At 39.2% G+C, this 26,847-nt stretch overlaps 1 protein-coding gene across 2 annotated transcripts in view; it reads right to left on the minus strand.

The window, feature by feature from the left end:
- The window catches only part of LOC126092270 (ATP-binding cassette sub-family G member 1-like), a 411,369-nt gene that overhangs the window by 20,979 nt on the left and 363,543 nt on the right, over positions 1-26,847 (minus strand). The window contains exons 8-11 of one of the 2 annotated variants that reach the window (XM_049907785.1): positions 25,914-26,056; positions 19,946-20,114; positions 3,034-3,134; positions 2,789-2,944 (exon numbers count right to left, since the gene is read on the minus strand). In XM_049907785.1, coding sequence (XP_049763742.1) covers positions 2,789-2,944; positions 3,034-3,134; positions 19,946-20,114; positions 25,914-26,056 — 569 coding nt within the window. Of the gene's footprint in view, positions 1-2,788; positions 2,945-3,033; positions 3,135-10,929; positions 11,042-19,945; positions 20,115-25,913; positions 26,057-26,847 lie in introns of those variants that run through there. The other variant, XM_049907786.1, reaches the window with a different exon arrangement.

Below are 26,847 nucleotides of genomic sequence, written 5' to 3' on the forward strand. Positions count from 1 at the left end.
ACATCCAGAGCCACAGCGGATGAAAAACGGAGCGGCAACGCTCCAACAGGTTGTGGTGAGCGGGCGCAGACCACAGGGAGAACGTTTGGTACCCCAGACTGTAGATGAAACCCCCAGAAGTGGGTTTGGTGGGCACGGACCGCAGAGGGAACACCAAGAACCGCAGCGGACGGAAAATGGAGCAGCAACGCTCCCGCAGGTCGCAGGGAATGGGCGCGGACCACAGAGGAAGCGCCTGCAGCCGTTGGTGGAGGGGGAAGGCCATAGGCATAAATACTGGACCAGGTCCACTCGAGGAGCAGTCTCAGGTCACACCTGATGAAGGTCACGAGCTACGTGACCGAAATATCGTGCAAGTACAACGCTGATATCCGGCAGAACACCCGCCAACCCAAGATGTCATTAGATCGCCGGGAAAGTTGGAAGAGTTACATCAAAAGTTTATATTTTGATCCTCAGAAACAACTGCTTCATAAAATAACTATTAGAATAGTTCTGCACGGTGGTTTTCCCCAGGCAACAGGTACAAAATTGCAAATGTTTCATTATATTTGAAGGTGTTTGTAGTATCCTGTAATTATTGTAATATGATTGAAAGCAGTATGTACTAACAAAATGAGATTTTTCTCTGAAACTTTCAATTTATCTTTTAAAATTATCTACAGAGCAGTACAAGAAAAGAAATAAAAATTTAACCCATGAAAAATGTTCAACCTTGATGCTCCTCCATATTTATTTATTTATGTATTTATTATTTATTTTACTTCATTTACAGCATTCTGTTTTACTGTATCTTTTGTCATTTTATCCTGCCTGCATTCCATCTCACTGCTTACCTCCTCCTCCTCCTCCTCCTCCTCCTCCTCCTCTCTCTCTGTCCTTTTTTATATTCCCCACCCCCCCTATTTACTTCATTCCAACATGACATTTGGTTTCACAAATTATTTTCTCTTTTTTATTTCCAAATTACTTTCTAATGGCCATTTTTCTCTATTGACACTCAGTATCATTGACTTTCTTGTACTCACAGCACAGTCTAGTTTTACTATTTTATTGGCATCTCACCCCTTGTTACAGATATCATCCTTTTATTTTCCTATGTACAACTCTTCATGATAAAACTTCCTCACATTTGATTTGCTCATAAAGTCATAACTTCACAGTTATTTTCAAACTGTCATATATTTGTCCTACGGAAATTCCCTAATTCTCTGCATGTGTGAAACTAGACATTGTTGGTTAGATTTTTAGAGAATTAGGTATTCCCATTAATACACTCCTGGAAATGGAAATAAGAACACATTGACACCGGTGTGTCAGACCCACCATACTTGCTCCGGACACTGCGAGAGGGCTGTACAAGCAATGATCACACGCACGGCACAGCGGACACACCAGGAACCGCGGTGTTGGCCGTCGAATGGCGCTAGCTGCGCAGCATTTGTGCACCGCCGCCGTCAGTGTCAGCCAGTTTGCCGTGGCATACGGAGCTCCATCGCAGTCTTTAACACTGGTAGCATGACGCGACAGCGTGGACGTGAACCGTATGTGCAGTTGACGGACTTTGAGCGAGGGCGTATAGTGGGCATGCGGGAGGCCGGGTGGACGTACCGCCGAATTGCTCAACACATGGGGCGTGAGGTCTCCACAGTACATCGATGTTGTTGCCAGTGGTCGGCGGAAGGTGCACGTGCCCGTCGACCTGGGACCGGACCGCAGCGATGCACGGATGCACGCCAAGACCGTAGATCCTACGCAGTGCCGTAGGGGACCGCACCGCCACTTCCCAGCAAATTAGGGACACTGTTGCTCCTGGGGTATCGGCGAGGACCATTCGCAACCGTCTCCATGAAGCTGGGCTACGGTCCCGCACACCGTTAGGCCGTCTTCCGCTCACGCCCCAACATCGTGCAGCCCGCCTCCAGTGGTGTCGCGACAGGCGTGAATGGAGGGATGAATGGAGACGTGTCGTCTTCAGCGATGAGAGTCGCTTTTGCCTTGGTGCCAATGATGGTCCTATGCGTGTTTGGCGCCATGCAGGTGAGCGCCACAATCAGGACTGCATACGACCGAGGCACACAGGGCCAACACCCGGCATCATGGTGTGGGGAGCGATCTCCTACACTGGCCGTACACCACTGGTGATCGTCGAGGGGACACTGAATAGTGCACGGTACATCCAAACCGTCATCGAACCCATCGTTCTACCATTCCTAGACCGGCAAGGGAACTTGCTGTTCCAACAGGACAATGCACGTCCGCATGTATCCCGTGCCACCCAATGTGCTCTAGAAGGTGTAAGTCAACTACCCTGGCCAGCAAGATCTCCGGATCTGTCCCCCATTGAGCATGTTTGGGACTGGATGAAGCGTCGTCTCACGCGGTCTGCACGTCCAGCACGAACGCTGGCCCAACTGAGGCGCCAGGTGGAAATGGCATGGCAAGCCGTTCCACAGGACTACATCCAGCATCTCTACGATCGTCTCCATGGGAGAATAGCAGCCTGCATTGCTGCGAAAGGTGGATATACACTGTACTAGTGCCGACATTGTGCATGCTCTGTTGCCTGTGTCTATGTGCCTGTGGTTCTGTTAGTGTGATCATGTGATGTATCTGACCCCAGGAATGTGTCAATAAAGTTTCCCCTTCCTGGGACAATGAATTCACGGTGTTCTTATTTCAATTTCCAGGAGTGTATGTACATTTGCGAGAAAAACTGCAAATAATAAAATTATATAAATGAAGCAAAAATTTGCAATACTACATTTGAGAAGAAGATTTTACTTACTTGTGGGCGGAATACTGTTCCTATTAGAAGACCATAACTCTCAGAAACTATAGAAACTAGGAAAAACAGCAAAGAATACATCAGGAACCTGTACCATTCAAGAGGCTGGCTGGAGAGTAAATAGGAGAGTGGGACAAACACCAATGTCCACGCATGCTGAAATTTAAACAGACATATTTTTAACAGTTAAAATTTCTAACTAATGAGTACAATAATGTAAGTACAATTAACTGGCCAATACGTACCATACAAATAAGTTTCGAAATAAAGACAGCAGCAAAATATGAATTTAATGAGTACCATCCATTTTTGTATTCTCGCTTCACAAGTTTAAGCTCAAAAGGATCTGAAAATTAAAGGTGAACCAAGCATTAATGGAAAACTGTCATCTTGCAATTGCAATCATACTTCACATACTTCTGTTTAATTATGTCCTGTGGTATAACGTTCTTCAGCAATGCTACTGAGATCACAAAAATATTTATTCTTCAGAACCCTGAAGTAATATTATTATACCAGGGTGAACCAAAATTTGCATACTCAGGCGTCATAATGGCATTTATTGCATATTAGCAATACAAAAATGTCTCCAATAAAATTTCATCTCATGCATACGTATGGTAAAAGGAAAGCAATCTGGCAACATTGCAATCAGGTGTGAGCTAATTTTTTTTACTCTATGTAACTTGACGCCAACATCCCTGCTGCAGTGGTAACACTGGTTCCCATCAGATCACCAAAGTCAAAAGCTCTCGTGCTTGGCTAGCACTTGGATGGCTCACTGCCCTAGTCTGCCAAGTGCTGTTGACAAGTGTGCCACACTCAGCCCTTTTGAGGCCAACTGAGGAGATACTTGACTGGGAAGTAGAGGCACCAGTCACAAAAACTGACAAAGGCCAAAGTGCTGATCACATGTCTCTCTGTATCTGCATCTGGTGATACCAAAGGACTGAGGATAACATGCTGGTTGGTCGGTACCATTGGGCATTCACGGCCTGTTTTGACAGTGTTTGTTTGTTTGTTCTGTGTAAGTTGGCAAATGAGTATCCCATAAAAGCCTCTTTAGGTATCTTGGGATTCTTACACTTATGTGCCAATACATATAGGCTCAAATTATATGTTGTGGTTGATAATAAAAGTGAATTTAAGAGGAACTGAAAATCTCAAGCACATTACTAGGAATAGAAATACACTCTAAGAAAAAAAAAAATTATGCACCACAAAAGAATTATTTAATGGGATGGATATCAGCAGATTTGATGTTGATTTAGAGACAAATAACTAATTAAAATTTCAGAAAAATTGGATCATCTATTTAAGAGATATAGCTTCACAAATTGAGCAAGTCAACAATGCATTGGTCCACCTTTGATGCGTATTCAAGAAGTTGTTCAGGTTGACATTGGTTGGTAGAGCAGGTGGATGTCCTTCTGAGGCCTAGTACAACAAATTCTATCCAGTTAGGAAGTTAGATGATCAAAATCCCAAGCTGGTTGGGGGACCCATATTGTTTGAAACATTCTCAATTAGGGAGAGACCCAGCACCCTTGTTGGCCAAGAAAAGATTTGGCAAGCATGAAGACGAGCACTGTCTCTTATTGTGTGTGGGTGGGAATCAACTTTCTGAAATGTAATCCAAGGATGGCTCGCCATGAAGGGTAACAAAATGGGGTAGAATATTGTTGATGTGCTGCCGTGCTGTAAGGATGCTGCAGACAGCAGCCAAAGGGGTCCTGCTATGAAATAATGGGCACCCCAGACAATCACTTCTGGCTGTTGGGCCATATGGCAGATAGTTAGGGTGGTATTCCAACACTATCTGGGACCTCACCAGACACATTGTTTGAGGCCCATGACCAGTGAATACATATCAGAGTATGATCTTGACAGTAGTGGGATACTAACCTGACTGTTGCCCACAATATGGCCCAATCACCAGGAGTGATTGGGGTGCCATTTCATTTCATTTCATAGAAGAACCCTTTGGTTGTCATCTGCAGCACCCTTACAGCACAGTGGTACATCGACAACTTTCTATGCCCTGTTTTGTTGCCCTTTATAGCAAGCCATCATGGGATTACATTTCAGGAATATAATGCCCAGCCACATGTGGGAAGAGTTTATACTGCTTGTCATTTTGGTGAGCTAACATGCCAACTGGACAGAATTTGGCAAGACATCCCTCAGGAGGACATCCAACAAATCTGTCAATCAATGCCGACTCAAAGAACTGCTTGTATGATGGCCAGACATGAAACAGTGGGTTACTGACTTATCTTACTCAATTTGGGAATCTCGTTCTTTTGAATAAATCCAATTTTTCTGAAACGGTAATCATTTTTTTGTCTGTATATATACCACTATCTATTTCTGTCCCATTCTGATAGTTCTTTTGTGGTGCATCCTTTTTTGTGTTATTTACCTTCCTGTCCATTCTTGTTTCTTATAATTTTGACCAAAATGAAGTTTATGTTATAGCATAAAAGTCTGTGAACAGTTGCTGACATACATTAGAAAGGAAATGTTAGATCTCAAGATATTCAAGACTGTGCCTTCTTAAACTTCCTTTCTACATTTTATAAGAAAGTTTAAACTTGGGTATGTAAATTCCAGTTAACACTATGTTCACATGAAACAGATTTTCATCTTTGTCAGCATTTCTGAAATCAGTAAAGTGGATTAAATGAATAATATGAAGTACCCAATACAAACAGCATCTAAGTAGTATTAATGGAGGAGGAATAATATATCATCTTGTAAACTAGCAGCTTTCTCTTTGTGCTATAGTCTGCTCCATGTACAATGGTGGTTCATTCATGTTGAGGCATGGACAGGGATTGCATTGTTGATGATTCCAAGTGACAGTTGCCATAGGCACATGAGCATGCTTTCCGCTTGAAGGAAGCATATATCCTGCAAATTGTGTCTCTTGCTTACTTATGCAGAAATTATCACTTACCACCACAATTAGCAATGATGACTCACAACAAATGAAATCATAATTCCCTAAACATCTCTCTATGATCACTTTTAATGCTGACATTAGCTACAGTGTTCACAGCAGAGTGCTTGGAATATATTGAACACTCATTGGCTATTGGATCATACGTAATGTAGGTGCACGGAGCAAGCCAAAACTTGACCATCATTTGTGACTCCAACTAAAGTAGTAATTAGCATTATTATTAGTGACAGTAAATTATTACTAATCATAACTTGTATATTTTACAGAACACTACACTTTATGTTAGGATTAATATGCAAATTAATTAAATTACAATTAAATCAAATACAATTCAGGGAGAATTTGGAAACACATGTTTACATTCAATTTCAATATAACAGCAGTTATTATACATGTTATTTCTTCCTTTTCTTCCATTTCCACTATTGATTGCATGTACTGGGTATTGGCTAAGACAACTTTTGCATGGTGCGCCTACTTCAAAGCAACCAGGTTCAATAGAAGAACCATCCAAACCCCTGCTGGTTTAGAAGGTAGGGAAAGCATCAGCTCCTCATGCCAGACTAAGGTAAGGTGGAATGGATGCTGAAGATAGTGGATCATTGTGTTCTACTTGCTTCCTGGGGGCAGGGGACATTATCAGCCAGACACACACTGTAATAATTTTATGCTACCAGCATCTGTGAACTCTTCCCTGGTGAAAAGAGGATATTGTAAACAACATAACCAGTCCATCATATTTCAGGCTTGCAGCTGGACCACGTTGACATCTTGGCACGATATTTTGGCTAACCAACATCCAGCCATCTTCAGGTGAGTACGAGACTGAAGATTACTGGTGCGCGTTGTTCTATATATACCAAAAATTGGCGCGGCGGCACCTGCGCAGTGGAGAAGGCTAATGCTGCACCTCCTATCTAATTTGGCGCGCTCTGCAGCAGAAGCGGGCCACGCATGCATAGTGGTGTACCTACATTTGCGCTATCTGTCGTAAAGTGCCTTCGCGCAGCTAAGGCGTGGTAGTCAAAAGTATAAAATCAATTTTCGTCAGCCGTCGCACTAGATACAGGCCAATGTCTCTGTGAAGCAATTAAAGAAATTACAGGATCCCATGCTTTCTCCATCTGAAAGCCGCCGTCTCGATTAATAAGATCTTCTGCCAATCGTATCTCCACGGACCCCTTGATAATGAATTCCCAAAAAGATCTAGTTGTCGCTAAAATTTTTGTTCCACAATAATCCATGGAGTGTCCCGTCGAAATACAGTGTTCTGCTATGGCTGATTTGTTGGGCTGTAGTAGACGTGTGTGGCGCTCGTGCTCCACGCATCATTCCCATACTGTGCGGGTAGTTTGGCCAATGTAGGATTTGCCACATTGACAAGGGATCTTATAAATACCCGCCTTCCTCAGACCCAGATTGTCCTTCACAGAGCCACGCAAAGCCGATATTTTCGTAGGTGGTCGGAAGATCACTTTAACACAATGCTTCTTTAAAATCCTTCCTATTTTAGAGGAGAGGTTACCCACATACGGAAGGAACACCCTGGACCTGACCACCTCTTTGTCTTCTTCTTCTTGTTTCTCTTTACATTTGTTCTTTGTTACAGCTGTGCGGATTTGGCGTGTAGAATATCCATTCTCCCTGAAGTCGGATTGCAAATGTTCTAATTCTTTAGGAAGGCTGTCCTTATCAGATACCCATGTGCCCGGTGCACCAGAGTATGCAGCAAACCCATGGTTTGTGCAGGGTGGTGGCAGCTTGTCACTTGCAAATACAGATCTGTGTGTGTGGGCTTCCGGTAGACCGAGTGCCCCAAAGATCCATCGATTCTATGTTTGACAAGGACATCCAGAAATGGCAGACATCTATCTGTCTTCCGTTTCTGGATGTCCTTGCCAATCGTAGAATTGATGGATCTTTGGGGCACTCCGCCTACCGGAAGCCCACACACACAGATCTGTATTTGCAAGTGACAAGCTGCCACCACCCTGCACAAACCATGGGTTTGCTGCATACTCTGGTGCACCGGGCACATGGGTATCTGATAAGGACAGCCTCCCTAAAGAATTAGAACATTTGCAATCCGACTTCAGGGAGAATGGATATTCTACACGCCAAATCCGCACAGCTGTAACAAAGAACAAATGTAAAGAGAAACAAGAAGAAGAAGACAAAGAGGTGGTCAGGTCCAGGGCATTCCTTCCGTATGTGGGTAACCTCTCCTCTAAAATAGGAAGGATTTTAAAGAAGCATTGTGTTAAAGTGATCTTCCGACCACCTACGAAAATATCGGCTTTGCTTGGCTCTGTGAAGGACAATCTGGGTCTGTGGAAGGCAGGTATTTATAAGATCCCTTGTCAATGTGGCAAATCCTACATTGGCCAAACTACCCGCACAGTACGGGAAAGATGCGTGGAGCACGAGCGCCACACACGTCTACTACATCCCAACAAATCAGCCATAGCAGAACACTGTATTTCAACGGGACACTCCATGTATTATTGTGGAACAAAAATTTTAGCGACAACTAGATCTTTTTGGGAATCCATTATCAAGGAGTCTGTGGAGATACGATTGGCAAAAGATCTTATTAATCGAGACGGCGGCTTTCAGATGGATAAAGCATGGGATCCTGTAATTTCTTTAATTGTTTCACGGAGACATTGGCCTGTATCTAGTGCGACGGCTGACGAAAATTGATTTTATACTTTTGACTACCGCGCCTTAGCTGCGCGAAGGTGCTTTACGACAGATAGCGCAAATGTAGGTACACCACTACGCATGTGCGGCCCACTTCTGCTGCAGAGTGTGCCAAATTAGGTAGGGGTTTTGGTATTAGCATTCTCCACTGAGCAGGCACCGCCACGTAAATTTTCGGTATATATAGAACGACGCGCACCAGTAATCTTCAGTCTCGTACTCACCTGAAGATGGCTGGATGTTGGTTAGCCGAAATATCGCGCCAAGATGTCAACGTGATCCAGCTGCAAGCCCGAAATATGATGGACCAATCAATACGCCGGGAAAACTTCAAGATACACAACATAACCAGTTTTTGAGCCATTCTTCACAGAAAACTTTTTAGGTGAGATACTTATCTCAAAAGCTTTCGAAATTGCATGGACAGTCCCTGGAAATGACAGTTAAGCACTTTGGTCACCTGTTCAGCATTTTGGCCAACTTTTTTTTTCTTTCTTCTTTTTCTCTTTATATGTTTCACACTAGCAAACACTGTACAAAAGCACCAAATTTAAGATATATGGTCTGTCTCAAGAATTATGACATAAAGGAATTTATTGGAACAGTTGTATGAGTACACTTGATTGGAAGAGCCCCATTTTTCTACAGTGGTGGGAGTACACTAGCATCTGCGTAATTTTTTCATTTTCAGGACAAAAATCTTACTTTCTGGTTGGCAATCATTGCTTGGCAATCATTGCTTGGCAATCACTGCAGGAAAAATGTGCAAAACTGATGCCCTCTACACTTCTCCAACACTTTGGTTTATGGTCTGAATAGAGTGACTTTAGGCTCTGCTTCAGAAGGGGACTCTTAAGCCTCTATTTGCAGCAGACACACTTCATATTTTATATTCAGTAGAAACATTTTGGGTTCCACGCACAGTTGGACTACTCTTCAATCAGGTTGCTTCCGGCAGAGACTTTGCCTTGCAAACTCCACATTTCAACCTCATCCAATAACATTACAGCAGTGCATGCACACCAGGTGCATGTAATGAGCTATCTGCAACTTCCACAGGCAGCACATTCATATTCCAATGATAAGATTTACAAACAGCACCAGTGGTATAGGTAATGATGAATTTAATAACTCTCAATAATTTCATAATTAGGTGCTACCTGGTCACTGAGGCTGGCACAGTAGGACAACAACTTTTATTTTATTCCAAGCATGAATGCAATCAATGCTGTCAAATTGCAGATTTCAATCAGTTAAAATTTAATATGTTACAGAGCTGAATTTGACATGCGCTTCACTTCCTGAACTTTTCCAGTTTTAAGTCACAACAATGTCATCTTTTTTATTCATCATTATTGTTGTTGCATCTGGAGTAACTTTTACTAAATATTTTAAGTTTTTAAAAAAGTCTAATTGTGCTGAGAAACTCAAGAATTTATCATGTATTTGAATTTAATGTGATAGATAGTCACCTCTTTGCATAACTAAGCAAATAATGCTATTACCCTCACCCATTGATTTAAAAAAATTAGCATTTATTAACTCCATTGAGCACAGTTTAATTAGTGTGGTTTCTTGAGGGAGAGGTTTAGATAGATATCTAACTTGATAATATCTCACTTTTTTTAACAGCAAGGACAGTGGAATGGGGGTGGGGGCAGGGATTACAAACATTCTGTGTACAGTCTGCTGATACACTGATAGTTACAGGTGCCACAAGGAAGCACCAGCCACATTACCAAGCCGTGCACTCGTCAAGAAACTGGTGTCACTGTTATTGGGGAAACAAATACTGTACACACATCACACAGTTTCAGACATGCTTCCACCTGCTGAATACTTAAGGCAATATGCACCCTTCAGCAGCAACATGCAATTTCTCACTTGATTCTGGGACATGAGCCAGCTACACTCCCAGCTCATCAATCTCCACACTGCTTCACACCACTTCACAGTGTGTGGCCCCCACAGATGCCACTCTACAGCTGATTGGGAACAGGCTTCCTTCAGAAATGATATTCCCAGAGTGAACTTTGTATGTTTTATTCTCAAGTGATCAGGAACAATTTTTCAGTCTAAACTTTTTGTGAACAATGTGTCATGAATAAATTTTTCTTAAATTAAACATGGGAATTATAATTCAATACAGCATGCATCATCAACAGTATGTCTTAACAATGATGAATTGGATCAAACCAGGATTTAACAACAGCTGATGGGGATAAATGGCAGGATTTAACAGAAGTGACAAGGATAACACTGTATTTTCTGCTATGCCCTCATCTCTTTAAGCGACACATTGCTTTGTTGCCCAAGTTGGGTTCTTGTTTGTGTAATGATTTCACACTGTGTGTACATCTTTGAACTTTCTGGAATTTAATACCACATGTCTACTTGTGGGGTCACAGCCTGCAGCAAAACAATGTCATGAGGGTAGATTCAACACACATTGCTGGTATCACTTGCTGTTGTGTCAGGGCTGTTCCAGAGTCAGGCCTAGCATCAGTATGTCCTCTGAGTCCAGTGCCTTCAGGCTTTTGCGTCACCTCTTCATCTCACCCACTGCCTGTCTGCTTCACACTTTTCTGGAATCAGTATAGTGGATTGAGACAGCAAGGTTTGTACCTATTTTGCACTTTGGGCTTCATAATTTCAAGTAAAATGATGGAATACAGGGAAGTAATGAGCTTAGTAACTGACATTTTGTTTGTTATTTTACAAGGATAAAGTCTGCATATACTAGGATCTGTTACCATAGAGTGTGCTTCTGTAGAGTCATTATTTGTGTATAATGAGTAATGCAGGTGCTTATTTCTTAGCTAATGGAATAATGAGGCATAATAATGCAATGATGAAATAATGAAGTAGTAATGAGAGATAATGAAAAGTGTATTAGATGGTGTATTAATGATTAGCAAGCCTGTCTTTGCAGTATGGGCAATTTCTGAGAATGCACTCTCCCTAGTTAACAAGGTTAGGATTGGAAGGATATAATGGGATTAACAGAAATGTATGAGTAATGTAATGCAAACTGTATACAGGCATTTCTTGTTAAAGTGAAAATGTGTTGGAGTTAGGTGACATTTGGTACTGTTTATGGAAATCATGACAATGAAACTAAAAAGTTGACTGTAAGAATAATTTTTTGAAGAAGGTTAGATATATTCTGCTGCATATTTGGTTTTAAATGTTGTTGGAAATTGCTATTTGTGTTCCAGATAATGATTGGCTTAGGGTAATAATACATTGAAGGAAAAATATTTCTGCTGAGTGACTAGTAACTGTAATTCGAAAGTAATATGAATATTCTGACAAGGGTGGATAATTTAATTACATTTTGGGATATTTCATAAGAATATAATTTTCTGGTTGAGAGAAGTTAGTAACCCAGTTTGAGTGAAAAATGTAATTATTTGATTTGAAACAGCTTCCATTACTTTAATTTAATTTAACTAGTAATTATGTAATGGCATAGTGATCATGGTTTTGTTCTCCTTATAACAGGGGAAGTTAGGGTAAACTGGACCTATTTTTTCTTCCCTTGAAATCTTAGTTAAAGAATGGTTCTTTTTAAAACTTTTGTTCATGAATCTGGAGTGAAAAACACAAAAACTATAGGCACTTTCATTTTTGTATTATCTCAGAGTTTTTACAGAACTGGAGAAGAACTTTGATCCTACTTCGAGACCATGTAACCCCTGTGGCTGGTTTAACTGAACCATTTATCATATTTCACCTGACCTCTCAGTTACATAAATGAATTACAGTAACCTAAAACAAAAACGTATTGGATGAACATTATTAACAATGCTAAATACACGTTTATAAATATATTAATGGAAAACTTGTGGAAATAACAAATAATGCACAATGAATTTAGCAACACAAATCTAGAACAAAACCCTGTTTCCATAATGAGTGGTTCTACTGTGTTTTGGGTTGGACAGTTTGCCTATTATTTAATTTGAAGAATCAAAAGTATCATCATCTTTTGAAGATTCAAATTCTGTAGTAGAAACAGCTCTAATAAAACACTGTACTTGCAACCATCACTGTACATTTCAAAGACTTAGGGAACGCGATAGTCCCCTTCTCCAGTGTTTCACCATTTCATCAACACTTGTGTACAAGTCAGTATTAGATGAATCAATGTACTGGACATAATCAGCATCTTGAGAGTTGCTGCTGCTCTACTCCAGTACTGTCATTTGACTTCATTGAATGTATACTTTTTTGGCTACTGCTTTGATGGTCTGTCTTTTGCCACTGCACCTAATTCTTGTTTAAACTGGTGTACTGGTAAGGACAACTGATTCCCATTTCTTTCTACCTCTTGTTGTTTTAGTCGCACCATTATTAGAATATGACTAAAGATGCTAGGATGTGTAATTTCTGGTTGCTGATCTTGTCTGATGTCCAATTTTCTCCACATTGTCATCTGCAGGTTTGCTAGCATCTTCTGTTTGAATTAAAAGAATCAATACCATTGACACAAAAGTCTTTCAAGATGTTGGAGAAAGTAAAGGCCAAAGGCTAGGCAACACTTACAAGTCTGCAATATGGTAATTCTGGGGACACTAGCAGATGTTCCCATGAAATTGTTGATTATATTCATTCTACAACAACTTTCTGGGGTTAATCAAACTGGTCCATCTTACGTCAAACTACATCGGACCATTTAACGCCACCTTCACTTTATCAAAAATCTTCAAAGTAGTAGGAAAATGGCTCCATGCACAATTTATATTACATGGAGTATCATAAAGCAATAAATACTTTACGTTAACTCAACGAAACTAAATTGTGTAATATCGGTTATTAAAATTTTAGGAGAATTTATTAGATGCAAGGAAACATTATGGTTACCACTGGATTTCACATTTTTGTATATATCAGCAAACTTAGATAACTTGCAGTAGCCCCATAGACACAAATAGTACTTCTAATCTAAGAAAACAATTTTATGGTATGAAAAAAATAATTTTCCTTCTTGTATTGTTAATTGATGTGTAGTCCAATTAGCTCAACCTCCCCTCTGTAAAATGTGTGTTTGGTCATTTGAAATATTAGTTTGGTTTTCTGGCTTTTGAGTTCAATGATGTATGACAGTGATTTGAGTTAAAGTACAGGAGCACATGGAACAGATTCCATTCTTTTTATATTATCTTTTATAAGTAAAACATTGTGATGGTTTGTATCTTTGAAAAATGAAACATTTTCTTGTAGGTTTACTTGTAGTAGTTATCTGTCTACTAAAGTGGTAATTATCTGTATACTAAAGTAAAATATTTTTTCTTTGCTTCCCATGTGCAAAGACAGATGATAACTACTTTCCAGGACACTGGTGAATCTGGAGTATATGGGGGCGACCATTTGGACCTATAAAACACATGGACCTGACTTCAGTTAAGTGGAACAGTGACAAATGTAATGATGTAAGAAGAAATCAGTGAAATGACTGGAAAATGAGGAATTCTTTCCTCTTGTAACATGAAAAATGTTATATTGTCAAATTGTTTTGCTCTTCGTGCTGTATAACTCTGATTTTACAGGAACAAACTTTTGATATTGAAATTTGTTTTTCTTTATGCTATGTGGATTTGTATTTGAATATGGTTTATATGGTTTTAATGTTTGTAATCCTTTGTATTAGAGGCTTGTGGCCAGTTTAGGTAACCAAAATATTTTTTATGTGTAGTAAACTATTTTCCAAGAGGCAGGTATCTGTTTATACAACCCAATGTTAGCATGATGAACAAAACAGGTGGATGCTTTCCTCCTGTTACAATTCATCCCCTCCCCCCTCCCCAAAACTTTTTTTTATAAACATCTTTATAGTGTTGTTATTTATATACCATGTGCACAGTACTTAAAATCCTGATTATTAACTCAGAACTTAGATACCTTGACTTTGTTATCCATCACATTCTTTTGGTGAACTAGAAGCAGTTGGTGTAATTAGTTTACCCACATGCCAACTAACTGCAAATACCATTAATTTTTAACTTCTTTATCACTGTTCCTGTGCTAACTTTCAAATAAAATATATCAAAAATATATGTAAATAAGTGTCTAGACAGCTAATGCTGGAAATATGAGGCCTGGGATGGGGTCTGTCTGTCATGAACACATGCGTTCCAGTCAGTGTTAGTTAGCTTTCCACAAGTGGCAGATGACCACATACACCATTGGCCTTCCTCCCAGCCAACACATCAAGGAAGGGGAGGCAGCCATCATGAAGTGAATATTCAGGTTGACTGAATTAATGTGTTCTAAAATGCCACTCAAATTCTCACTGTGATGCAAAATCACAAAGTATTATCTACATATCTCAAGAAACACACAGGTTTTCATGACTCTGTCTCCACGTCACATGCCTTGAATTCTTTGATAAATGAACTGAGAACAACAGGCTTCCCATTGCAACTTCATCTTTATGCTCATAGTACTGGTCTTTGGATAAAAATTAAGTTGAAGTCAATACATGTTGATATAGGTTTGTTAACTCAACACCAAACATAACATTATACAGGAAGGATTTGTAAGATGTTAAATCTGGTTTCCAACCATAATCTAAGGTTTGATACCTTTAGGATTCATAAAAGATTACCTTGGTTCGCATAAGGCAGATGTCTTTGATATTTCTTGCAGATGTGGTATGTCATATTGGTCAGATGATCAGGACTGTGAAGGACCTATGCACTGAGCATAAGCATCACACATGCTTACAACAGCTGAGCAAACCTGCTACGGTGTAACATTGTCTTGGCATGGGCATCCTGTGGACCTCAACAATACAGAGATTCTGGCATACTCTTCCTGCTATTGGGATAATTTTATTACAGAATCAGTTGAAAGTAATTTGGCACCTCACCTTATAAATAGAGATGGAGGTTTTTCTTGTGTGTGTGTGTGTGTGTGTGTGTGTGTGTGTGTGTGTGTGTGTGTGTGTGTGTGCACGCACATGCACTATCTTTCTGTAAATTCCCCAAATACTGATGTTTAAAGTCTCTTGTGCAGCACTTCCTTTCTGCAGTTTTCTTTTGAAAATGACAGGATGTACAGATGTCACCTGGCTGCATTCCTGTAAGTTATTTGAACACTGTACACACCAGGAGAAACTTGGGTTCCCATAAAGTTTTCATCACTCTTGCACATTTTATGACTCACATTACATATTTTATATAGTTTTTATGTAATTTTATCAACATTTTCAGGTTATTTTAATGATAATTTTCCAGGTATTTTAGGTCATTAAATTCTGGCACCTGCAAATACAGATCTTTTTCATATTTGTAAACTGTTTGAGTTCTCGCTAGGAACAATTTCCCTCTGTCCCACGTCCACCGTCCACCTTCCCCAGTCCACAGACCCTGCAGCACCCATCATGCTCCATAAGGGAAGGTGTACGACAGTCAAATGATGCTATGTTCACACAATTCTTCTTTATGTACGATTTCTTAAACAAAAATTTGAAAAATTCACCTTTCCTTTTGATATCCTCTACTGCCACAACGGACTGGTCAATGACTGACTGGATACAAGACTTTTACCTGTTTAGAAATTTTACATAAGGCTAGAATTTTCTTGAGTTCTCAGCAAGATCTTCCACTAAGGTATGACTGTGGTAGTTGCTGTATGCTTCATGCTTTTGTATTTCTACCTATCCACAAATCTCTACTAAATTTTTCCTGTTGTCATTTGTGCATTCTGTTATGAACCAAAAATACAACAGTCTTTTCTTCCTCATAATTTCACAAATTTTGTTATTAAATCATGGTGGTTTCTTGGGGTCCTTACTGTCCATAATCCACTTTCTCAGCACATGCTTTTCCTGCACATGATTTACAGTCCAATCAAATTTGGCACATTATTTATCTATGTCCATCATAATGGAACTAAATGAAGTCCATTCTGTGTCTAAGATGCTAACATCTGCTTATGTGCTCTTTCTAGCAAAAATGCTCTCCTAGCCTTCTTGATGGATTTATTAACTATAATAACCATTGTTGTTAAGAACAGACTGAAATCACTAATCCCTGTCACTATACTGACACCCTCAATGAGGTCAGACCTGTTTGTAGCTACAAGGTCTCAAAAATTGAGTGGGCTGTTTAACTAGATGCTCAAGACAGTTTTTAGAAAATCTGTTTGACAGCACTTCACAAGCCTGCCTGCCTTTTGGTACCTTCTGTAATGCATCCACAGATATCCCCGTCTATAATTGATACGGTATGTTAAAGTCACCTCCAGCTAACACTGTCTGATGTCACTATTCCCATGTCACTGAGAATAGAATTTGTTTGAATGACAAACTATCACAGTTGAATTGGGTTGACAGTAAAAACATCCAGCAATCAACTTCATTTGACCTAGACCTGTTATACATGGTCAGATAACTTCACAGTCATGCTCAAAATTGACCTCAATAGAGAGAATACTTTTGCTGACTACAATGAACACTCCCCCTTTCTACAGCATCTAATCTGTCTCTCCAAAATACACTCCATGACCCAATAAACATTTCAGAGCTTTCTACTGTGTGTTTCAGGCACCTATCAGTCCCAAAAATAGTTCAAAAGTAGCACATTTCCCAGAGGGCATTAAATTCAGGAACTTTGGTTTGAATACTTTGACAATTTACTGCTAAAATTTTGAAAAAGTGTCTTTACTCTGAATACAGTCTGATTTCTCTCTCTGTGTGTCAACTGACTTGTGCTCATCAGAGATCCTCAAAGTACTGCCTAGCCCTCTCTGCAGTGCATATTCCTTTTGTGCTCTTTTGTGCTCTGCTGCATCCTGTGGCAGTGACAATTCCACAAGCCCTGGTCACCCTGGGGAAATGACCATTCCACCAGCCCTGCTCACTCTCCGGCCATGTTCTTGCCACACTCCCACACTTGCCACAGTGATGGCTTTTGCTGCCTGTTGGTCTCCCTCCATTCATTCGTTCCCAACCATCAACACACACTGTGATGACAGCCTTCCCACCAACCCAGGGCCCCTTCAACACGTGTGCTCCATTGCCCATTACACTGATGACCTCCCCACTGCTTCCTGGCCTCTCCACAGCCACCTATTTCTCTTACTCTTGCACATTCAGTGCTGATCTTTCTGACACACTGATCTCTCCTCTCCTTTTGTCTTTTACTTTTCCATGCCATTTCTCCACCTTCAAGGCTACACTTACATGAATTAGTGCAAAGCCCCCTCCCTCCCTCCCTCTTCTCTACACTTGCACAGCTAGTGACCAGTATTCAGTGGTTTATCAGCAACTGCTGACACCACTCATATTGTTGGAACCATATACTCTTGACATCACATTGGTTTGAGCCCCATCTTCTTGCATGACCACCACTCCATGACCATTAGTGCCTTCATGTCTCACATTGGGGCAACATCAGGTCATTGGGCCTGCCTTCATGGGCCATTGGGCAGGTCACCCCTGGTTGCATTCTATGGTACTCTCTGATTCTCTTGGATTTTCTCTTTACAGCACCCACTTCACAACCTCAGCTTCAGGATTCCAGGGACTGGGTTGCAGTCACATTGGACTCCCTAGTTTCTGTGACCTCCCATATTGCCCAAGAAAGCTCAACAGCAGGATCAGTGGCCATTATTGGGATGGTTTCATCAGATTCTCAAGGGGGAGGGGTGTGATATATGAGCCATACAGTGACTAACTTATGCTTCTATCACAGTGTCTTCACCCTGCAGATTGTTTACCCTTGGCCCACAGGTGTCTCCTCCAGAGACTACTTACAAACACTGCTAGGGTATTATGTATTGTGGGCATGATACTGTATGCAAACAGTCTGTTGATACACCAATTGTTACAGGCACCACCTGGGGGGCAGCAGCCATACTTCCAAGCAGCATGCAAATCAGAAAGCCAGCAGCACTAGTACCAAGGAAACAAGTACCATCTACACACCAGATGGTCATGGATATACTTCTGCCTTCTGGATACTTAAGGCAAATCACAGCCTCCAGCAGCAGTAAATTGCTCACTCATTTCAAAGCCAGGAGCTGGCTCTGCTCTTAGCATATCTATCTGAACTTTATGAGATCAGCCTGGAGACTCGGTTCTACACAGCAGCATCTCTGCACATCTTCATGACTCACAACACAGTGCAGCCACCATGGATGCTACTCTACAGCCAGTCAGGAAGATGTTTTCCTTGGAAATGGTATCCTGCCAGTGAACTTTGTTTCCTTTAGTTCCCAGGTGATCATGAATGATCTTTCAGTTGTTCTTGGAGCTAAAATATTTGTAAACTCTTTGTAAGTGCATAAAGTGTTCTTAAATTCATCCTGGGAATCATCACTCAATACAGTACGCATCACCTGCAATGGGTCTTGCACACACACACACACACACACACACACACACACACACACACACAAACACACTCGTGTCCCTATGTGGTGTCAGCTGGACAAACAGTGCTGGTGCTGCATTTCAGCAGATGGACTGGTTGTGGTGGGGACTGTGTCGGGTGGGTGGGATTGGGTGGGTAGGGAGGGAGGGGTGGGAGTGAGAGAGAGAGGGAGAGAGAGAGAGGGGGGGAGGGGCAGGAGCCAAGAGGAGCTGTCACCATATAGGGTCATAGGCATGTATGTGTGTTACTCAGGCTCGAAAAAGGATAACTCTAAATCTGGCAAGTTTTCTTTCTTTCTGTGTATGCCTGTCAATGACTCAACACTTCTGGTCTTCTAAAAAAAATGAAGTAATATTTTATGTCATACATACTATGACAAAATTATGTCAGATTAATACCTGATGCTAAGCAGACATGACAGCAGTGCAGCTATGTGAAGTTACAAAAGATATGGAAACTGTTGCCAAAATAGTCTGATCATATGCAAAGTACAATTGCTTTATCATGTAAAGAGAACTTCACTCAAGCAGAACTATTTCTTGAAGATGTTTGTCATGGTTTACTTTCTATTAATGTAAACATGCTTACTTTCACTGGTAGTGTATATGTTGTTTTATGTGCTTATTGTTGTGTCAAACTATTTAGTTGTCTAACATGCATAAAAAACTAAACAAATAACTGTGGAAGTGCCATAGTCTTAGCAGAGTGTAGAAGAGAAGACCATCAGTCTCTTCTTCATGCAAGGACATAAAATCAAATTTTATTGATCAGTAACTCAATGATAAAGATACTGCAAAACAAGGAATTCTGAAACACAAATTGGTTAATGTGCTGATTTTACTATCTATGTAACTGCTGTATTCTGGTGTACATAAATTTTGATTTACTGTATTGCTAGGCAAATGTGGAGAAGTTGGAGGTTCAGAGACAGCTAGTAGGTAACTTCCATTACAAGTCTAGCACAGAAGGAGAGACGTACATATGTAAAAACTGATTGAAAAATTTACTGCACAGATGAAAAACATGATATTTTGTTTACTGGAAAGATTAATGCAGATTGTAAACATTATTTTCCCTGCTGAAAAATTAAAATGTAAATATACTGACACAAAATTGCTGGTGGCAGTAACTGGCAACAGCATGCCATTACAAGAGATGTGGCCATGAAGTTGAGATGAACCAATGCACTGTCACCTCTATTGCCAGAGTGGAGGAATACCATTCCTGTTGTGAGACCAGTAGTGATGTACGTTGCAAGCATTGTCACGAGTAATGACTAAAAACACAAAAATTAAAACAACGTATTTAATAAAAAGTGTTTACACTAGGAACACTTAAGAAATAACAAAAACTTGTTACTGTAAATTGTTATCTCCTGTATTATCTTTGAAATCCAGTACTTGATGTGTGTTTCACTACAAAAACAATAAGAGCTACAAAAATTTATGACTCAAAACTAGAAATGTAATACATGAAGAGAGCAATGATATAGCTTTTTGTGGTTCAAATCAGGACTTCCTAGCTTTTTGTGGTTCAAATCAGGACTTCCAGTATCTTAAAGAAATATTACGAGGCACCTGGCATTAAAATTGATAAAAAATTAAACATTCCCAATAAAACATACGTATGTGTAAAACAGTCATCTGAAATACAAATCACATGCCTAACAGATAAAGACTGAACCCCAAACAAAAACAAAGGCTCTATGTAACACTTTATAGTAAAACATGTAAAACAATTCTCTAAAATATGAAAGAGGGAGAGAGAGAGAGAGAGAGAGAGAGAGAGAGAGAGAGAGAGAGAGAGAGATTATGAATTCCATAAATCAATTCATTACTAAAATCTGTGATAATAGGAGGAGGAAAAAAAGAGAGAAACAATTAAAATACTGTAGCAGTTTAGTTCAAATTCATACAGCATTCACCACATTATCAGCTTAAGTAAGGATCACAACTCCATTTAACTTTGGTTAGTATTTTCCAAAACAAACATTTCCCACCTCTTTCCTTCCTAATTATAAGTAGCCTACTATTTCAACAGTATAGTGGCAGTAGTGTTAGCAATACTGGTGTATTTTTAGTCATTTGTGGATCACTTTTACAAAGATATTGTATTATGAGATTATGCCTGCTGAAGAAAAGCAGATTCTTCACATCTTTATCTTCTGCTGGCTTTTTCACCTTCTGTGAAATTTTTTTGATATATTTGAACAGTCTTGGTACCACAAGAATTTTATATTATTTCCTGACTTTTGTATACCAACTTTCAGGCAAAAAAATCAAGTAATGATGTGAGGCAATTAACAGATTCTAAGATCCCAATGTGCAGACAATTGGGATAGACAACATCCGCCCCACAATACTGAAACACCACTACAGCTCACAATTAGAATGATTAATGAGCTCCAGAGAAGATGATTTATAAAAATAATGCAAAGAAAGTGGACTAGTATGAAATGTATGTGAAAAAATACCTTCTCAAATTTAACATATTCTACTATATGTTAATGTCATTTGTAAATAGCTATTCAGTAGAATAATTTTAAAGGATATTAACCCACAGTTGGTAACATCTAAAAATGTGCACTAATGATAACATATGTCTGGGAGGCTAAGACTATCAAATTTTGCAATTTCTGTCCACTTTTGTGAGTACTGGTCCTCAGTGTCTGCCGACATCATCCATGGCACATCTGCTCTACCATAGCAGTACACACCATAAGTATGGCTGTGTCCTGGTCCCACCGGTCAAGCATCTCCTCCTGCCTGCTGCCACTGCCCTCACTGGCTGTTGGCCTCACCACATCCCAGGTGGTCACTGCTGATCAAGTTCTGCCTTGCTAGTGGCTGCTGATGCTTGCCAATGTCTGCTGCCAATCCTGTCTCTTTAGGCTACCAATGCTTCCAGTCTTACTGAGTGCCAATCATAGCCCTCTTGCCATGGTATCAGTCACAGGACATCTGCTGATGCCACCATCTCTCAGAGCAACACAAACATGGCCAGCAAATACTGCTGTGAGCTCATCATACTACTGATGTTGCCAGTCCAGGCAGATGGCAAACAAACCCCCTCTTGCCAAACCATCACCACCAGGCACCTTGCCATGCCTTATCTAGCATCACCAAGGTCAGCTATGCCCATGCCACAGCACTACACTGTGTCCAGCTGAGTTCTCAAATAGCCTTCAGTACTGTAATACCAGTTACACTTGTCCAATAAACCTTTGTAAATGTCACAGGGAACAGCCGGTTACTTCCTGTGTTCTTGCCACCAGGCGCAGACATATGACACTTTAATCAAAACAGTCAACACTATTTGAAATTTCAGTAATTCATGAGGATACTCTGTCAGTCTACTGGAGATTCCTAGTACCAAATTTTCTATATAATAAACTCACATCAGCAACAAAAACATTTATTCACCTGTGAGTATGTATGTGCTTGTCTCAGCTGCAGCTTGATCAATATGCTTTTTATAAATACAAATGTTTCACTTGCTTTGGAATATCTTTACATTATTGAAGTACATGATAACAGACCATGCTACTAGTTATTTCTTGTATCTGTTGAAACTATCTGTCACTCCTGACCATGATGATCTCTTTCTGAAGTAATCCAAAGGTGTGTCACAGGCTTCTAAAACCAGTGAATAAGATCTTACTTTGAAGAGAAGCAGCAAATAATTATATTAAGGCATAGTACTTCCAAAGAAAACACATTAGAAGAACCATATATATTATCCAATAAATGCCTGATTGATTGTGGTGTACTACAGAGTTCTGTCTCAGGATACTTGTTACACTTTCTTTACATTGATTATGTAAGTAATTATTGCTCCTCATATGATAAGCCAAAGTACAAGCAGGTGAACTGTGATTCAATAACTTTATCCATATCTCCATTCATAACAGTGGTAAGTATTTATCCTCTGCAGAAATGCAGCTTCCAGCAAGATCTCTTTGGGACTCATAGGAAGTCTGTCACCACTATTTGTAGCTCAAAGACCCTAGAATCAGGTGTGACACTCTCTATTTGGTTAAAAATAATGACATTATGCAGTCTTGACATTTATGAGCCCTCTCTGTATGGCTATGTTTATTTTTTAAAGAAGACTGCAACAAAATAAAATGTCCATAGCTATAAAACAAGAAGCACCTGTAACAACTGTGTGATTCAGGGAACAGAATTGTATCAGAAAAGGGTTTCACGCAAAACAGTTAAATTATTTAATAGCCTAAATAACAATGGAAAATAAGTTTACAAATAAATTTTAGTCATTTATGATGGAAAACTGATTATAATCAGTACAAGATCAAGAATTCTTATGCTATCAAAAACTTTTAAATGGAATTTAAAACTCCTGGAAACATGTACTATTTAACTTGTCTTATTGATTAGTTGTAATTTATGGTTGTAATTTGTGAACTGTCTTTTATTCACACACCATGATGTATGGGGAATTTGTTCCCATGAAGTAATGTGAGTACTCATATCAGAACTGTGTTGCAGTTTGTAGTGCAATAGTAAACCATAATATTTCAGCATATTCTTTATTTGCTAAATTTAGCACGGTATGACATTGTTATATTTCCACAAGTTAAGTTGAGCATGAAATGTGAATAATGCAGGAGCAAGGGTGACTGCTCACTGGTGAATGGTCTTAAATTATTTACATACTGCAAGAACTTTCCATGTCATCAATGCAAATAATAGACTGATAGAAAGCAACTGTGACAAGCCATTTATAAACAATTTGATAATCATTTTTGGAATGGTTGTTTGAGCTGTGTAATTTTTATGCTAACATTGCAGGAGAGCAAAAAAATATATTAAATATGAATGTGTTATACATTTTACCCTCAATTATTCATGTTAGACTTGCCATTTTGTAGAAGATATGCAAAGAAAAATCAGGGTAACTGACATTTAAATTCTATGATACTTTATTCTTCAGTGGTAAGTGAGTCAAAGTTTTAGGTATATGTGGTGGTTATCAACTGCAAGAGTAGACCACCTCATCTTTGAGAATGAACTTCTTTGAAAACTGTTGAGCTCAGTGTGTTCCGAACTCTGTATTCGAGCGGATGTGTTTGTACCGACATGATCAAAATAAAGTTAATTCATTACAAATGAGCAAATACTTAATGTTGGGTTTGATATTACCATACGTAACATCTCAATCCCCACATATACATACCCAGGAGAACTGGACATGATGGCACCAGAGAAATCTTAATAAAAAAAAAAGTTTACTCACATATTCTATAAGAATCCACCAGAAAAACCCAATATAACCCATGAATCATTGGTAACAATGTACCATGTCAAAACCGGTAACTACTTATGTATGGAATTATCTTTTGGTGGAACTCAATAAATATCAGAAAATATCATGATTGCAAAGAAAGGCTCTCAGAACCATAAAACAAGCCCAATACAAAGTTTCTTCTAGATCAATATTTAATAATCCCAACTTACTGCCTCTTCCTTGTTTATGCATTTATGAATTAACAGCATTCACAAAAGAAAGAACTTCAAAAGAAGAAAATATCTTCAAACATAACTGTGATTTTTGCCCTTACAATACTAGGCAGAAGAATAACATATATCTGAAGAAGCACAAATGTTTGTAAATGAGTATTATATCATATTGATGCTATGCTATATAACCACATGTCATCCTAATGTGGCTACGAAGGCTTTCCCGGTGTAATAATTGATAATATTCTTCTCGGGTATGCAGCCGGATCATAACGTCTTCATGACACAATATTTCCACGGTCCAACTGGCCGCCATCTTCAGGTGTGGGTGCTGGTGCACGATCTCTTACATCATGTTCCAGCGAGATCGTGCACCAGCACCCTCACCTGAAGATGGCGACCAGTTGGACCGCGGAAATATTGTGTCATGAAGACATTATGATCCGGCTGCATACCCGAGAAGAATATTATCACATGTCATCCCATTTGGAACATATGTGAAATTTATATATTTTCCATATTGAATTGAAACAGCACTTGCTTGACCACTGCTTCTATTCTGTTTCTGAGTTTCTGTTGTATCTCAAAACTTATTGTAAGTGATCAGACATTCTTAACCATACTTACTGCTTTCAAATATGTTATTTGTTATTGTAAGACTGCAACATGTATGAATTATTATTTTGAAATCATTCTATGTGTAAATTGTATTTACCATCAGAAACCTGACTTTTCCTATATTGTATGTACAAACTACATACCATTGATTATTTAATGGACCAATAACAAAGAGAGGGAAAATACAAATACAGTATTATTCTGGATTTTTTAACAGCATGATAAAATGATCCTCTGCTGTTTATTGAATTTTCAAAATATTAAAAACATAGAACGTGATGCATAACATTTATAAGATTTCATTGAAATCCCTGTGGAGAAGTAGCCTAAGAATCAAGCAAGTGATTCAGGTTCAGTGACACCAAACTCCTTACATCATATGCCTTCCTCCTTTTAGGTGACCCAGTCCCTCCCTCTCCCACCCAACCTGTCTGTGTAGGTAACCATTCATTAAAAGAGAAAAACAATCAGTGAAATTTACTGACATTAAATTTGTGTCAATATGGGACTTGCTTTTCATGTGGAATAATCTAACTAACAGAGCTATCTAGGTGCAACTAACAATCCACACACACACACACACACACACACACACACACACACACACACAGAGAGAGAGAGAGAGAGAGAGAGAGAGAGAGAGAGAGGAGAGAGAAGAGACAGAAAAGAGAGAGAAAGTGGGGTTGTAGTGTTAGTAACAATAAAGGCTTAAGAGGAAGTGAATTCTGAGAGATATCAAATGTGTCTGCAACACATCCATCATTCACATGTATTAAGAGGCTGTCTTCCTTAATTTTTGTTTTCCATCAAATAATTTTTGTTCTCAAGGAAAGGAAGAAAGTAACTTTTAGATAAGGTAGAAAATTCTATTACCATAAATTCTCACAACATTCAAAATGATGCTCATTATAAAAGTATAGCAGTAATTATAATAATTGTTTATGGCTTCTGAAATTGTATGTTTTGATTACATTTACCTTGTTTCTTACATACTGAAGAATCATTCTCTGAAATAATATCCAGAATTGGTTGCAGAATGGTGTAGTGGTGTGCTTCAATGTTTTTATTTCTCCTGCATCAGTTTCCCATGGTATACACAATCTATGAACAATGAAAGAACCTGAAAAATAATAATTTCTTTCTATATGAGGGCTCTTTTCTGTCATTATCACTCGGTCACAAGGTCTTGAATTAACATTTGAGCCTCGTTTTCCTGACAAGGAACTCTATTTTTATCTTAGAAAATAAATCAATTGTGGACCTTAGTCATGACCTTTCAATGAGATTTGCAACTAAAAATTTCAGTTCTGTGAATTGCTGTGAACTATGGAATTACAGAATTTCAGCCATATTTTTTTTTTTCAGTGAAATCCAAGGTCAATCAATCATATAAGACAAAAAGACAAAAATAATCATCAAATTATCATATTAATAAAGAAGTTAATTTTGTTTACTAGTCTGTAATCATATGACATTGCACAGTATCTGATGATGGATGTGCTGAATCATATAATAAATAAAAATCTCTTTAATCATCTAGAGAGCAAACATTGAATTAAATGGAACTAACCAGTAACATTTAAAATTAAATACAGCCAACAAATGAACAGCTGGTTTTGTGAGTGACAAGACTAATGTAACTACTGCAGGCCTAGCTTATGACTCAAACTCAGTAACCATAATCCAAACTTGATACACAGTACCATTTACACTAGAAGACATAGAAAAAGCATGCAGCAGACTTAAAATAGTGGCTTAATGAAGAATTACTTGTTTATTCACCTTAACCTCCTTGTAATGTGATTACTTATTGAAAGCTTTTGATGTGATTGATCATTCTGTGCTCCTGAGGAAGCTTGACCGGTATGGCCTAAGAGCTGTGCCAAATCAGTAGATTAAATTGTATTTGGA

This window comes from Schistocerca cancellata, chromosome 7, assembly GCF_023864275.1.
Source record: "Schistocerca cancellata isolate TAMUIC-IGC-003103 chromosome 7, iqSchCanc2.1, whole genome shotgun sequence".
In the NCBI taxonomy this organism is placed as follows: domain Eukaryota; kingdom Metazoa; phylum Arthropoda; class Insecta; order Orthoptera; family Acrididae; genus Schistocerca; species Schistocerca cancellata.